This window comes from Solenopsis invicta, chromosome 1 (genome assembly GCF_016802725.1).
Source record: "Solenopsis invicta isolate M01_SB chromosome 1, UNIL_Sinv_3.0, whole genome shotgun sequence".
NCBI classification, from domain to species: Eukaryota; Metazoa; Arthropoda; class Insecta; order Hymenoptera; family Formicidae; genus Solenopsis; species Solenopsis invicta.
Genome location: NC_052664.1, coordinates 21,192,544 through 21,206,620, shown reverse-complemented (window position 1 = coordinate 21,206,620; position 14,077 = coordinate 21,192,544). Strand labels below are relative to the sequence as shown.

At 33.8% G+C, this 14,077-nt stretch overlaps 1 protein-coding gene across 2 annotated transcripts in view; it reads left to right on the top strand.

Moving 5' to 3' along the window:
- The window catches only part of LOC105194773, a 30,961-nt gene extending 17,035 nt beyond the window's left edge, over positions 1-13,926 (top strand). Inside the window, exons 1-2 of one of the 2 annotated variants that reach the window (XM_011159869.3) lie at positions 3,699-3,893; positions 9,627-13,926. In XM_011159869.3, the coding sequence (XP_011158171.1) occupies positions 3,877-3,893; positions 9,627-10,272 (663 nt within the window). In that variant the 5' untranslated portion in view covers positions 3,699-3,876 and the 3' untranslated portion in view covers positions 10,273-13,926. Of the gene's footprint in view, positions 1-3,698; positions 3,894-9,626 lie in introns of those variants that run through there. The other variant, XM_011159868.3, reaches the window with a different exon arrangement.
- The last annotated feature ends 151 nt before the right edge of the window (positions 13,927-14,077 follow it).

Genomic DNA, 14,077 nt, shown 5'->3' with positions numbered 1-14,077 from the left:
CACAAATAAACTAGCAAAGTTGTTTAAAAGTCGATTTTTATTTATTTATTTTTTTTAATTTTGTACAAATTAATTTTATTTATGCAATTTATATCTTTTCAAATATTGCCAGAAATATTTGGTAAAATTTTTTTCTTTTGGTATTTTTCAACTAGTTACGCAATGCAATCAATAGTATCTTTTCTGTATTGTAAATTTAATTTTTTTATTTATAAACTTTTATAGTGTTGATACATTTTTGCATGAAATATTACTGGACGTGCTATCACAGTACCGACAGATAAGATAAGTCCGATAAGATGATAATTACTCACGATCTTGTCCAGTTGTTATGTGTGAGAAACGTGTTTCTTTCTTTAACGTAAAATCATACGTGATTTTAAACGCGTAAGTTCCAGATATTCTTTAACGATCTTATTATACAAGTCCAAAAAAACTCCTGCGATTCTGCACGTGCATTAATGTATACACATAATGCCATATTTTACACATTAATTATTTATGTAATACACATATCAAATAATTATGCAAAATATAAGAAAAAGTTATATGCTAACATGCATAATTTTTTTTAAATACTTTTTCTTAATAAATGAAATATCGAGGGAAATACGTTTCACATCAAGGTTTGAATTTTTTTTCTTAATTGAATACATTAATTGAAACAAATTATTAAATATTAGTAATTATGATAATATCAAAGTAATTAAAAATTATTTAAACATGTAAATTCAAATTCGTAATATTACAAAATCGATGATCAAGATTTCTCTTCTACGAACTTCAAATTGAGAAACAGTATACATTATCTGATATATCGAAGGTTATTATTAATGAGATTTCCTGAGATCCATATCTCACCTTGCATCGAGTAATTTAATATTGCGAAATAATTGATCTAATATTTTAATCATTTAACAATTGAAAACTATGGGATTAGCTTAGAAATGTTGACACGATGGTTTCAGATAAAGTGAGATTGCATTTCGCCGAGGAAATGCAATGTTCTTTTCCCGATACCCTTCAATCATGATGTAAAGGTGCGTTTCCTCTATAAAGTACGCGAAAGAGAAAGAGAGAGAATGAGAGAGCGGCGGATGATGAGGTAGAGCGTTACGTATGTCAATCGTCTTAGAAAGTTCACCGGAGTAGTACTGATGCAGAAAGTGGACGGTGATTTACCAAGTAATAGTGACGCTGCGAATCTTGTTTATTTGGGACATACGTGGAAATCCATATGTGTTCTACTTTTGCCTTCATATTTTATCAGTATAATTCTCATACGCATAGCGAACGCTCAATCCATTTAAGTGATAAATATAATCTTACATCTTTCTCTTTCTCTTGAGAGCTTCTTCTAAAGTACTTGAGCCGAATGAAGCCCAGCATTAAATAAGGCCCACTTTTAAATTTACACTTAAGAATTCTAGGCTTTATGTCTAGAATATACTAGAAGGAATATATTAGAATATACTAGAAGATAATGTATTGGAAGGTGTGTGTCGTAAATAAAGATAAAAAATAAGTAAAGATAAAAAAGCAATACGTTTATTTAGCGCAATAAAAACTTGCGACGAAGTGGATAATCGGTTGTTTTTATTTTTTTTTATTTTTATTTTTTTTATATAAATTCGCTAAGATAACATTCTTGTTAAATATTGACGATCAATTTAATTTGTGATATTGTATTCAGTTTCAGTTTGCGATTATTGAATTTATTTCAATTTATTTTAAGTCCGATTGTTTGCCGCGCAGTTTAGGTAGAAACTGAAAATGTATTTATATAATATACATATAAAATAATGTTAGGCAACAAAGATTCAGCCTCAACCGTGCTTGACATTTTTATAGTCATTTGTGTGAAAAAGAATGTTGCGGAGTATCATTCCAAAGTATTTTTTTTCCACGTAAAATTAAGCAAATACCTGGATTGCCGATTGCACTTCGGTACACACTTTGTTTTGCGGTTTAGATTCTCCACCGACGAGAGACGGTATTAAATGAACAAAAGTATCGCGGCGAACAATCTTCTCGCTTGTAAAATGTTTGCTCTTCACTGAATACCGATGTGCTATGTTGATCTTGCTCAATGCGTTCAATCCGAAGTCCAGGATAATTCCGCGGGAATTTTTTTTTCTCCCGCATCATTAGCGAGTTCATCTCAAATTGCAAATAAGTCCGCCTCACGGGAAGCACGGTGACGTATTTCGTACACGTTGCGTGTGTGCAGTTGAAACATTACCGGGAAACGAATATGTACTTTCGCGATGTCATATTCTTTAGCGTAACCCACGTAGTGGGCGTAATCTTCATTTTTTCTTTCTTTTTTTTCTACAATTTTGTCTCGTTTCATTGCTTGACTTAATAATATTGTACGTATGTGTTGTATCTAACAAAGGCACACAGGTACGCAAAAAGCATTCTTAGCATTACTGTCCCGATAGGATAGCACTTATTAAATTATACGATGAAATCTAGTATAAATATTATAATTTGTAATTATGATTTTTTATAAAATAATGATAACTGCGCATGTAGGTTTGAAATAGTATTTCGAAAAAACTATGATGATATGTCGATTCGTCTTAATGATATATTTGCAACATAAAATGCAGAAAGAAATTGTAATAAAAAAGTATTTTAACTGATATGAAATATTTAGAAATTAATTTATATACGTATTTGCAAAATTGCATAATTATTCTTAAATTATGGTGTAGAAATATTGCAGCATGACATATTCAGCATGTATAGAAAAAATTAATATCAAAATCAGTAATTCATTATTTTATATACATGTACACAAGAATTTAAAATCTTGAAAGAACTTAATCATTTTATACATATATAATTTGCTTATGTCAAGAAATAACATTTTTTTATGCCAGCAAATTATGTCTGTTTAAGGTTTTATAAATTCTTTCAAGAAAATTTTACATTCTTACTAATATATATGAAAAGATGAATTGTCGTTTTGATGCTAAATTGGTTTTTGTGTGGTAATATTTTAAATAAAGAATCAAACGGTTTTTGAGATAATTGTAAAATTTTTATACCTCAAACTTAGATTGATCTAATTATTGACAAATATTATTCAGAAATTTTATTTCGATAAAATTTCTGCATGTAATCTTAACGCAATTATTATAAAATTTTCGTTAATTCGTGATGCCAATATTTGCACAATGCGCCTGTCGGGGTGGCGTTAACTTCTACATCATCTACGGCTTGTTCGGCGTAGAGATTAAAGGGCCAATTTGTTCGTTTATTCGCCGTATTTGAAAAAAAAGGAGAAAAAAAAAACTGGTTGGTGACGACAGTGACTAGCCGTCATTAGACCATGCGCATTAATGTCGATTGACGTCAGGACCACGAGCAGGTCAAAATCGATCGTCAGAAAAAGGAGGAGCGAGGAAAAAAATCGTCGGCAAGGTGGGGCGGGAGGGAGGGGGGAAATAGGATCGCGATCGATTCCGCGCGACTTTCGATAACCGGCCAAAGGTTGCGCGATCGTGGAAGGCGGCCAGGGGTAAATACCGGAATAATTGCAGAAGACGGCCGGTCCCATCATTATCATATAATACGCGCTCGCGTCACGGGGGTCAGCGCGCAGAGAGCTTTGCATGGCAAATACGCGAACGGCGGACGAATATTCATCAGCGATCGCCGCCAGGCTTTACCTTTTTAAACGGACGTCCGCGAAGTTCGAGCTCTCTGTCGGCCTCGGTAGATTCGTCCGTACGTAACGTGGGATTTACCGATTACATTGCGGGCTATATCCGACGACGGATCAGCAGGCTGGCTCGATCGTCCAGAGTTCGATAGTGGGCAGGGATCGAGGTATCACGCGCGGGAGGATTACAGATCGCACGCAGGATGTTGTACACTAAGCGGTACGTACAAAAGTCACCGGATAGATGATCCTGCCGAAGGATCATCGGCTTCGACGTTTTCCTTCCTTCTCGATTTCTTTCTGCGAAAGTAAAAAATGTTCACCGCGCGAAACTTGATGGCGATTGCACGTCACTTGGATGCAGCTTAACGATTCTTTCGCGACAGCGATCGTCTTGCGCCGAAGACGTGCCCCTTCGCGGAAGAAAGCGCGGTTTAGAAATCTAGAAATGTGTGTTGATCTTTTGTGATCTTCGCGGATCTTACGCGGTGAGAATTAACGGGAAGTATCGCTTCGCTCTCGCATTCGCTTTGCAGTCGACTGCGTTTAGACTTCGTTGGCGATTTCAGCTGTGGAATTTAGCGTCTCCGACGAAGGCCTTCAATTTCGATGGCCTCGGGCGGTGTGCGAGTGGCGATGTAGCTCACTTCGAGCACATTCCTCGTTTCCCTAAACGAGGCGCCGCCACGCCGCGCCGCCGCCAACGCGTGAAAAAGAAGAGATTCACGGCCGAACGGTACCTTCGAGTATAGGATCTCCTCGAAAAAGTAGCACGGGTTTCTTTCTCGCGTTACTCTTGATCGAGATTTCATGTACAGGTGGTTCTCGGTATCGGGACAACCTACTTACGGAGCCTTTGTTAAAAACGATCGGCGCACGGTAACGCGATTCTCCATTTAGGAATTCTTCTCTCTCTTCAGAGGAAACCATTTAAACGTAACTTGCTTTTCATCATAACCCGAGAACAAATGTTTCATATATAATTATCTATGAAATATGTCCATACAATTATATATATGATATTCAATGAAATATTTATATTGTGTATTGTATATTATAAAAAATTATGTAACATCATACATAATTATATGTAGATGATTACATATAATCGTACATAATTTTATATAACCACATATAATTATATATAATTTTATATAATAATTTGTTTATAATGTACAATATATTTTATATATGTTTCATTGAATATTATATATATAATTATATATGAAAAAATTTTTCCCGGGAAAAGAAAATTAAGAAACAGTGCTTCGATGATGAAATAATTTTTTTACATTTTTCTTAGAAACTGCATTTGACGTTTTAGAAAAATTGTAAAGCGGAGTTAAGTGAGATTTAAGTCTTTTAATATTATAGTTTTCTATTCGTAGCAATATGATTGTCCTGTATGCTCCATATTTCTCAACGTTATCGATAGTTATTGACAAACGAATTTAAAAGAAATTCTAGAAACAAAAACGAGAGTTTTAAAGCTCGATAAAACTTCTTAAACGTTTATCTTGAACACACGTTAACTGAATCAGGTTACAATTTCTGATCAATCGAAACTTCAACGTAATGGAAGAAAACGATCTCTATACGTTTATACGCGAACGGTGAATGTCAATATTTTCCTATCTGCAGCATTAGAGATCGCATACGTATCGCAACGGGAGAGTATATATATCGAAGTTCTCGATCCCTAGTTTAGACGGTAAAAGTTAAAAGGACGGACAAAGTGATCGACTTATAAGTAAAGAATGCGTTCCGATTTCTTCCGTTCATCGGCGCGAGGGGGATAGCCGATTTTTGGTTGCACGCTGGACCTGTGCAAGTGGGACAGAGTAGACCTATAGTTATAAGTGGCACGCTACACGGCGACTATTTTTAGCGCGTTACCTGAGACACCTCGCTTAATTTCGCTGTCCTTAATCAGTCGAGGATCGATGTAACGCTAGAGCGGTGCGCTATTATTTTCCCCGATCAGCTCTTCGTCCCTTTCGAAGGGTTGCTAAAGGCACACGCGTATACACACCCCGGGCGTCGCGGACCGTTGCGTTTATAAATACGGCGCTCTCCACGACAAACAATATTATTATTAAATATCGTATATTGAGAAAAAAAAGAGTTGTTAACTTGACTAAATTTTTCAACTTGATTGAATTTCTTCAGTGCAAGTAGTTATGTATTCAAGTTAAATATATAATTGCTTAAACTGAAGTTCAAGTACATGATGTGTTTGGGTATCAAATGCATAAATACTTGAACTGGAAGGATTTAATCGAGTTGAAAAATTTATTCGAGTTAACGACTTTATTTCCCCCCCAGTGTAATAATATTCAAGGGAAGTAGGAAGGCGCTGCGCGCGATTATGCAAGAAGACTATTTACAATTCGAGCTTGTGACGTTTGCGGGCATAAGTCGCACTTGTAATTTAATCGCGAAGTTATGCTTTGAAATTTCTTTTGTTTTCAAGAGCGAAGTCGGAATAAGCGAGTACGCCGATACGATACTACCTTTGCACAGTGCGCATTTTTTACGACTCGCCCGGTCAATGCATTTATAGCAAAATTTCCATTTTGTTCGCGTATTCGCTATGCAAGTATCGGCGATTAACATAACAAAGCGATTTCAGTGAATTCGGTCGGAACGATTGAATATTCATGCGTGTACGAGCAATTGGACTTTATTGCGAATTTCAGCGATCGCGCTCGGGCTAATGCGTAATCGCCTTCACGAGTCCATCGCTGGTGAGATAAGCTCCGCCGTGATTATTCCGTTATTGAAGGTTGTTTAATTGACGATCGGAAATTTTTGCTAAATTTCCGTTCTAACGAAGCGCAGTCACCGCTTCTATTGACTCATTTTTTTTTTTTATGAAGTGGCGATAAGATAGACAATATAACATCGCCGTTGTTGATTGACCGTGTCAATAAACCCACTTGAAAGCTTTTTGCACTTTATTCGATATAATCGAGAAAGAGTCGCTGCTGATAAAATAAATATCTCCTGTGCTCCTGATGATAGATCTCTTGATAATAGCTCTTCAGATGAAAATTTTTATCTGCATTTAAATAACTCGGAGAGAGATAACATCTCAACTTTATTATGTTTTTAAACAAAGGAAAAGTAATCTTTCTTATAAAAAGTAATTTTTATAAGTAAAACCACACCTTGCAAAAATTTCTTTTATTAATATGAAATCGAGTTTCATCAAAATATTTACTATTTTTATTTATTTGCACTTTTCACATTTATACTGATGTGCATATAGCACTTCATTAGTGTGAAAATGTTTTTATGTTTTCAGCTATTATAAAAAATGTCCCATTACGTTATTTATATGAAGTCAAAAGAAGTTTGCTATTTATCAAAGAAATTTATTGGAAAAATAAAAATTGCTTTGAAGGAATGGCCAATTTCTCAAACATCACTATTGTTTACTGTCTTTCGCAATCATTATCATAAATATTTATGTAAATTGAAGCTGTAAATTTGCCTTTGTGTCTATTTATTTATAATAGAATCAGCGATCGTAAGATGAAATATTATGATGATTATATTTGTGTCGAAATAACAACGACACAATAATTTATATCGTATTCGGTTTCAAGCATTGATTCACTGAATCAACTTTAGTCCTATCAATTTGGGATACTAAGAATAAGAGACTTACTTTAATTATGCAACATCTGCTTGTCATCGTGCGACATAGATTACTGCACAGAAGAAAATTCTCGATTTATTTGAGCTTATCATTACTTTCGCAATTACATCCTTAACCAACTTAAGTTTAATTAAAAGTTGATTTTGAAAAGTATTATTCATATTAAATTAGAAATTCGCAAGTTTTTAAAGTTAGATTACTCAAAACAATTATAATATGGATCATCATGCAAATTTGATATTTTATTTGCAAATTAAATTTGTATGAAATAACAAAGAAATTTTGTTTTTTGAGAATGTATTTTTTTATAATTTCTTTGTTCTACGTAGATCAATATTTAACCGAAGAAAAGTTAATAGATTAAAATTTATGTGTTTTAAAAATAACTATTGTTAAAAATAAAAATTGTATCATTTAAAATTAATTAAGTTAAGTTAAATGTTATGAACTTTTTAACTTTATTATTTAATTTATTATTTAATTTTTAACTTTTTAACTAGTTACCACTTAATTTTGTGAAATAATGATTATTTAATTTTGAGATTTCAATGTTAAAAGGCTAATTTGCAAATTTTAATGGATATGTGTCATACAGAGTGTATATTACTTTTATGTGCTAATGAAAGTAACGAGTTTCTTCTGTTGTACATGTTTATATGTCACTTCTGTCTACTTCTTACAAAATAATAGCTATTTAGTTTCAGCAACTTTTCGATTGTGTATGCGTGAATGTTATATACATTGGTACAGTCATTAGCAATAAGAATTTTCCGAAGGTACGAAATCGAATTGCAATCGCTTCGAAGACGAAAGTAACGCCGGATATTCTTCTTAAAGTTTCACTCTTATGCGACATTACTTGTTTGGTGACTTGCATCATATTCGATTATTACGCCATTGTCAAACGCATGCATACAAATCAGCTGTTTGAGAAATCTTCTTTACCGCAGCAAAATGCTGAAGCAACACGCTGACGTTCGCTCGAATAAATGCGTGTAATCTTTTGTAATATTTTGATTGAATATCTCCAGCCGTCGAGCAGAGATTGATCTACCGCACAGTCTACACGTTCAATCTCAGCCAATCTTGACAGTCTTAATGTCAGTCGCATTAATAAAAACGTAGAAAGCGTTGAGACGCGCAAAATCTAAGATGACCTTGTCGATCGTTAAAATAACAAATTTTATTGAAATGAATTATGATTTGTTTACTCGTATAGAAATGTTAATGATTGCGAAAGAGCAATTTTTGTCTTTTAAGAAAATTATGTTTTTAAACATCGTGTTAAAAGAAAATTATAACTGAAACTAATTGATCGATAAATCATTCGATGAAGTATATTTTGAATTATATATTGTATATCTTCAGATGAATGTATGCTTTGAAAAATCTCAATGAGACACCAAAACAAGTATTCTTTAACACCTTCTCTTGATGCAACCTGAATTTTTATTAGTGTGTTGTGCATCACTCGTTATTTTAATATTAATGTGTAAATCTAGCGACACACGTTCACGTAAACTTGTCAAGTATGCGTGCGTGAGTTACGCTTGTGCAAGTTTATCGGAGTGTTTAGATGACAAAAGTGCACAAGTTATTTCGGCTTATGTAAATGACTGGAAAATATGAAAAATCATTCGACATATCTCACTTGCGCCAAACTGGCTTGCTCGAATAAACCGGAACGTGTGTAGCAAGGCGATAGGTTCAATTCAGATCAATTGAAAGTTGGCATTACGAGCAAAAGTAATTTTTGTTGAAACATGCATCAGAGAATTGCTCACGCTAATATTAATAACACTATTACATGGAAATAGTAACAAAATTTTTACTCAGCAAATAGCTCTATTTTTTTTTAAATCTGTTTTTATAAAACAATTATTTCTCAATCGTTTTTTTTTTTTATTTTGACTGTTGGATTTTTTATTTCAGTTGAAGAACAATTCTTGAATTTTTCTAGATTTCTAGATAATTCTAAACTGCGCATACAAATTTGCACAAGCACGTGCATTGTGTAATCTATTGCTTACGATGATCAAACTGCAAATATATGATGTGAACAGCAAATACACACATTCCGGTTATCAAGTATACTTGATAAGTCTACTGGAACGCGTGACCGGCTTTATTTTACATGAATTCTGAGGAAGCATTATAATGTCTTCACAGTGGCAGCCTCGTCATCAAAGCACACATTTAAATAAAATTTTCCATTCACTCTTAGACATAAGACCATGTATCCTGAAACATGTGACATGTTAAAAGAACGGAATATTTTTGTTGTTACAGGAATTTGCGAAGGATCGCCCGGCACGACGAGCCGGAGTTCAGCAATGCTAGCATTCTGAACAGCATGGAGAAATTCGTGCGCACCGTAAGTGAGATGGAGGACACTATCCTGGTGCCTAGCCGCCTGCTGGATCTATCCGTGGGTGACGCTGGTGATACGATGTGCATGAAGGGCAAACGTGGCAGCACGATAAAGGACAGCTTGGCCAACACCGATCTGTACCGCCTCTACAACATCATCAATCAGATAAAGATCGAGCTGTTGTGGTCGCAGGAGCCCACCGTGACAGATGATCAGACGCCGATCAAGAGCCATCCGGTCGGTAGCCCATCCGCCGAGCTGGCGCACCATCATCCGGCAGTTATGAACGGTGGCAGACTCGGCCACGTACGTTGTCCCAGCACTACGTCGATGCAGAGCGTGCAGAGCGCGTCCTCGATCGCTTGGACCTCCGACTCGGACTCCGAAAACGGCATCGAGATCGATAGTGGCCTGGAGGGTGAGGAGTGCGTGGACCTGGCGAGTATCGCCGCCGAGAACTTTAAGCGTCATCTGCGCGGACTTCACAGTAGCATCGCTCGTATGACAGAGGCTGCGGAGTATCTAACGTTGCGGTATCAGGCTGACGTCGGCGGGCAGGTCTGATTCGCCGTCTGTATCATTATCACCGTCGTCATCGCCGCCGCCGCCTGTGCATCATCGATCGTCATCGTGTCAGTTGGTTCCGCGAACAGATCTCGCGTCCTTGCCTCGTAATCAATCTCATCGACACTCAATTTCCTGAGATTCGACAGAGTTTCAGGAAGTGCTAATCGCAAGGGACTTCAGCGAATCGCAATGGGAATCACTTCCCATTGAGGTAACCCGCTATCGATCTGTTATTTTACCATACACCTCTCTGCGATTGAAGTACGCTGTCCATACGCTCAGTTTATGATAAAATTACGTTTCGGTAATGTATTCAGGAGACGCACTATGAGACAATACATTGTCGTCAAATATGTAGAATTCTGTGTAAATAAATTATAAGTTCTCAAAGTCTATGAGAATTGGGAATATGAGATAAGATAACTCAAGATTCGCGTTATTTCTGGCGTTATGAGAACAGAGAAGATAACGTTTGGTTCTGTTCCACTTTTAATAATAGCTTTCACACCGGCATTTCGAATTCATTTGAATGAAATGAGAAAAATCTAAAATCAGGAACCGAAGTGATTAAATATAACATTTTTTCGTAGTTTTATTGCGTATGGAGCATTATTGTGTTTCTATAGAATTAGATGTATGCATGTGTGTGTGTCGATCATAGAAGATACGAGGAAGATGATAAAATAAAAATATTGTATGTGAAAGACACATTTTAGCGCAAGAATTATGTAGTTTAGATCACTCTTACCTGCGTCACATCCTAGATTGCATTTTCTCATACAATTTTCTTTCGATGAAGCATCGCGTTGTTAAGAATAATTCTTTACTTTATGCTATTTATTATTTTTTACTTTTATGTTTAAAGAATTAAAATTAAATTGGCTATTTTATTTCATGTTTGCAGAACGAATAAAATTAGGAAATGTAGATTTCCCATCAATGCAAAACTGTTAACAAATACGAAAAATTATTAAAACAATTTTTAAGAAAAATAATCTATAAAGTAAAGTTTGGCATTTTATTATTTTATGAATATGTACATATTTATTTATTTAAATGCTGTCGTATATAGCAGGTTACTTTTTAGATAAATGATATACCGATATCTCAAAGTTATAAAATACAAAAATATTGTTAAATATTTGGACATCTTTAAAAACTATTTGTAAATTACATGAAAAGAAATCACAGATAGAGTTGAAATAGTTCGTGTATATATTATTGTTGAATGTTATTTTATAACATACGCGATTTATTGTAACATAAGTCATGACTAGTGGTTTGTAATGGAAGTACCGAATTACCTCTGAATTATTGTAAATATTGCTACATCGAAAGAACGAATGCATTTTGGACATAACAGCTGAGTAAGATTGTACAAACTATATGTCTTGGAATTGTCATGTATATCTGCGGTAGAAGCTGTCGCATCAGTTTCGCTAAAATGTCCCCTTTCTCTCCACTTTAGAGTTTCGATTTCGTGAGTGAATTATTAATGTTATTGAATTGTATTCGATAACAGTGGCGGCGATCGACATTAGTATGTATGTATATATATCTATATATGTATACATATATACTTAGCGTTCTATTATTATTTATTTCTACGTAAGGTTAACAAAGGTATAATGTTTAATTATTAAGTTGCGCGAGTTGTGAATATATTCGTTCACAATAAATCGTTTTTAAATCGTAGATAGAAAAGAACGACACATTATGGTTGATGCGCAGGTATTTACAAGCAGATAGAATTTGAAACGCTATCTAGAATTTGTATAATCTACGTTTGCAGTATATAGAGCCGGTGAGATGCTTTCCCGACGCGTCGATCATTGCAATCCGAATGATTATTGATCTTGCGCATCGGATTTGTATAATTTGCAGTTAAGGATTTTTTTTTAAACTTTTAAGTTTTAAATTAAAAAATAGAGAAAGATAAAAAAAAATATAGCGAAAAATTGTTACTATTATAACGATTTTCGAACAACACAAATTATTTCTAATAAATGGTATAATTTTTAAAAGAAAGTATATATATATTTCTGTTTTGATACACTGTATACTCTGGTATATTTACATTTGTGATTCGATTTTGTGTTTTTCTTTTGTATATATTTTATGTGTAAATACAAAGATACGTAAAATAAATTATAGGTATGGTGCCATATCTGTTGAAACATTTCTGTTTCAATGTAATTTGCATTCGTGAGCCGTATTCGCAAAGTTGTGGAAACCTTAAACAAAGTGAAATAAATAAATAAATAAATAAAACTACAATTTGAAACTTTACTGCGTCACTGATTTAAAAAAAAAAGATCTTTTTCATGTATTTTTTTCGTCTTCTTTTTGGAGTAAAAGGAAAGCGCTTTAGAAAAGGTTTTCAAAACATTTAAGCTTTTCATAATTATGCAATTGACTCGCTATGCGTTAGATGAATTAAGTTATGCTAAGGATTAAGTTATGCTAAGAATGATTTTTATATTCATTCCATATCGTGTGAGTTATATACTTTTATGATTCTCTTAAGATATAGTACCTCAGGGGTTTTCAAATAGTAGCACATATACATGTATTAATGTATCTGCTACTATTTACATATCGGTGACCTAACTAAAAAAATCAAAGAATATAGAAATACAATTAGATCTTTGCGTATCTTGATGGCAAATAGAATATTTGTCTACATTGGTCGTAACTACATAAAATAGTTAAAGTTTAATAAGTATTTGAGAGTCCCTGAGATTGTATAAATTATGATTGCTATTAATTATGGATCATAATTAATATGTAACGTAGTAACGTAATCTAAAAAATTCTAAAATAATTCTAAAAGTTAGAATACAAGTACCGTGCTGCGATAATGATTCACTCTTCATGTACAATTGGAATCGTTACTAAGATTGGCGGCGTTAATTAGATTAATAAAAAAATATTTGATACTTGAATGCAATTTACGGAAAGAAACGGAAGTGTCTAATTGGAATATAATCAGAGTTTTATTATTACACCGTTACGCGAAATGAGAAATTTAATTATTATTCTCAAGATTCTGAGAAGTGAGAAATTTAATTATTACTCTCGAGATTCTGAGAAATGTGTATGTGAAAGAGAATCGCTTTATATATTTACTGTCAATACGAAACTTTTATTCCGACAGTTCTTTATTTGAATAACTATAATTGCATTGGGAACGATGCACTTGAAATCCTTGTGTAATATACAAGATATTCGCTACGCAATCGAAATATTGTGCACAATATTTTGTGCTTTCTCATTTTATGCGCTATGATAATTAGATATTGATTCAAATTTTAGCGAAAAATGTTTAATAATCATCCTAAAATATTAAGACGTACGCGTAAATCCATATTTTAATTTGGATCCTTTAGGTTCACATAAATGTGTTTAGTTTCATCAGAATTGGATGGTTGGCAGCGAATTGCCTTGATTTTATATTGCGATAAATGCAATGCTGTTGAAATAGCTCAATTTCAGCGAAACGCACGCTGGCTTTGATAGATACCAATATTGAGGTGTGTAAATTAAATGTGCGCACTTTATGGATCTTTGGGATACTTGTACGTTATTTGTAAAACATTTGCGCACTTGTATAATCTTCTAAATAATAAATTAATAAATTAATTACTTCCACGTCCGTTGTTTAATCTCTCTCTTTCTCTCTCTCAATAACCAAATTAAAATGTTTTAATTAAAAAGTACAAATTAAAAATATTAATTTAAAAGTATTATTTAAACGTATCGATTAAAAAATATCAAAAAGTATATCAACGAAACTGGACTT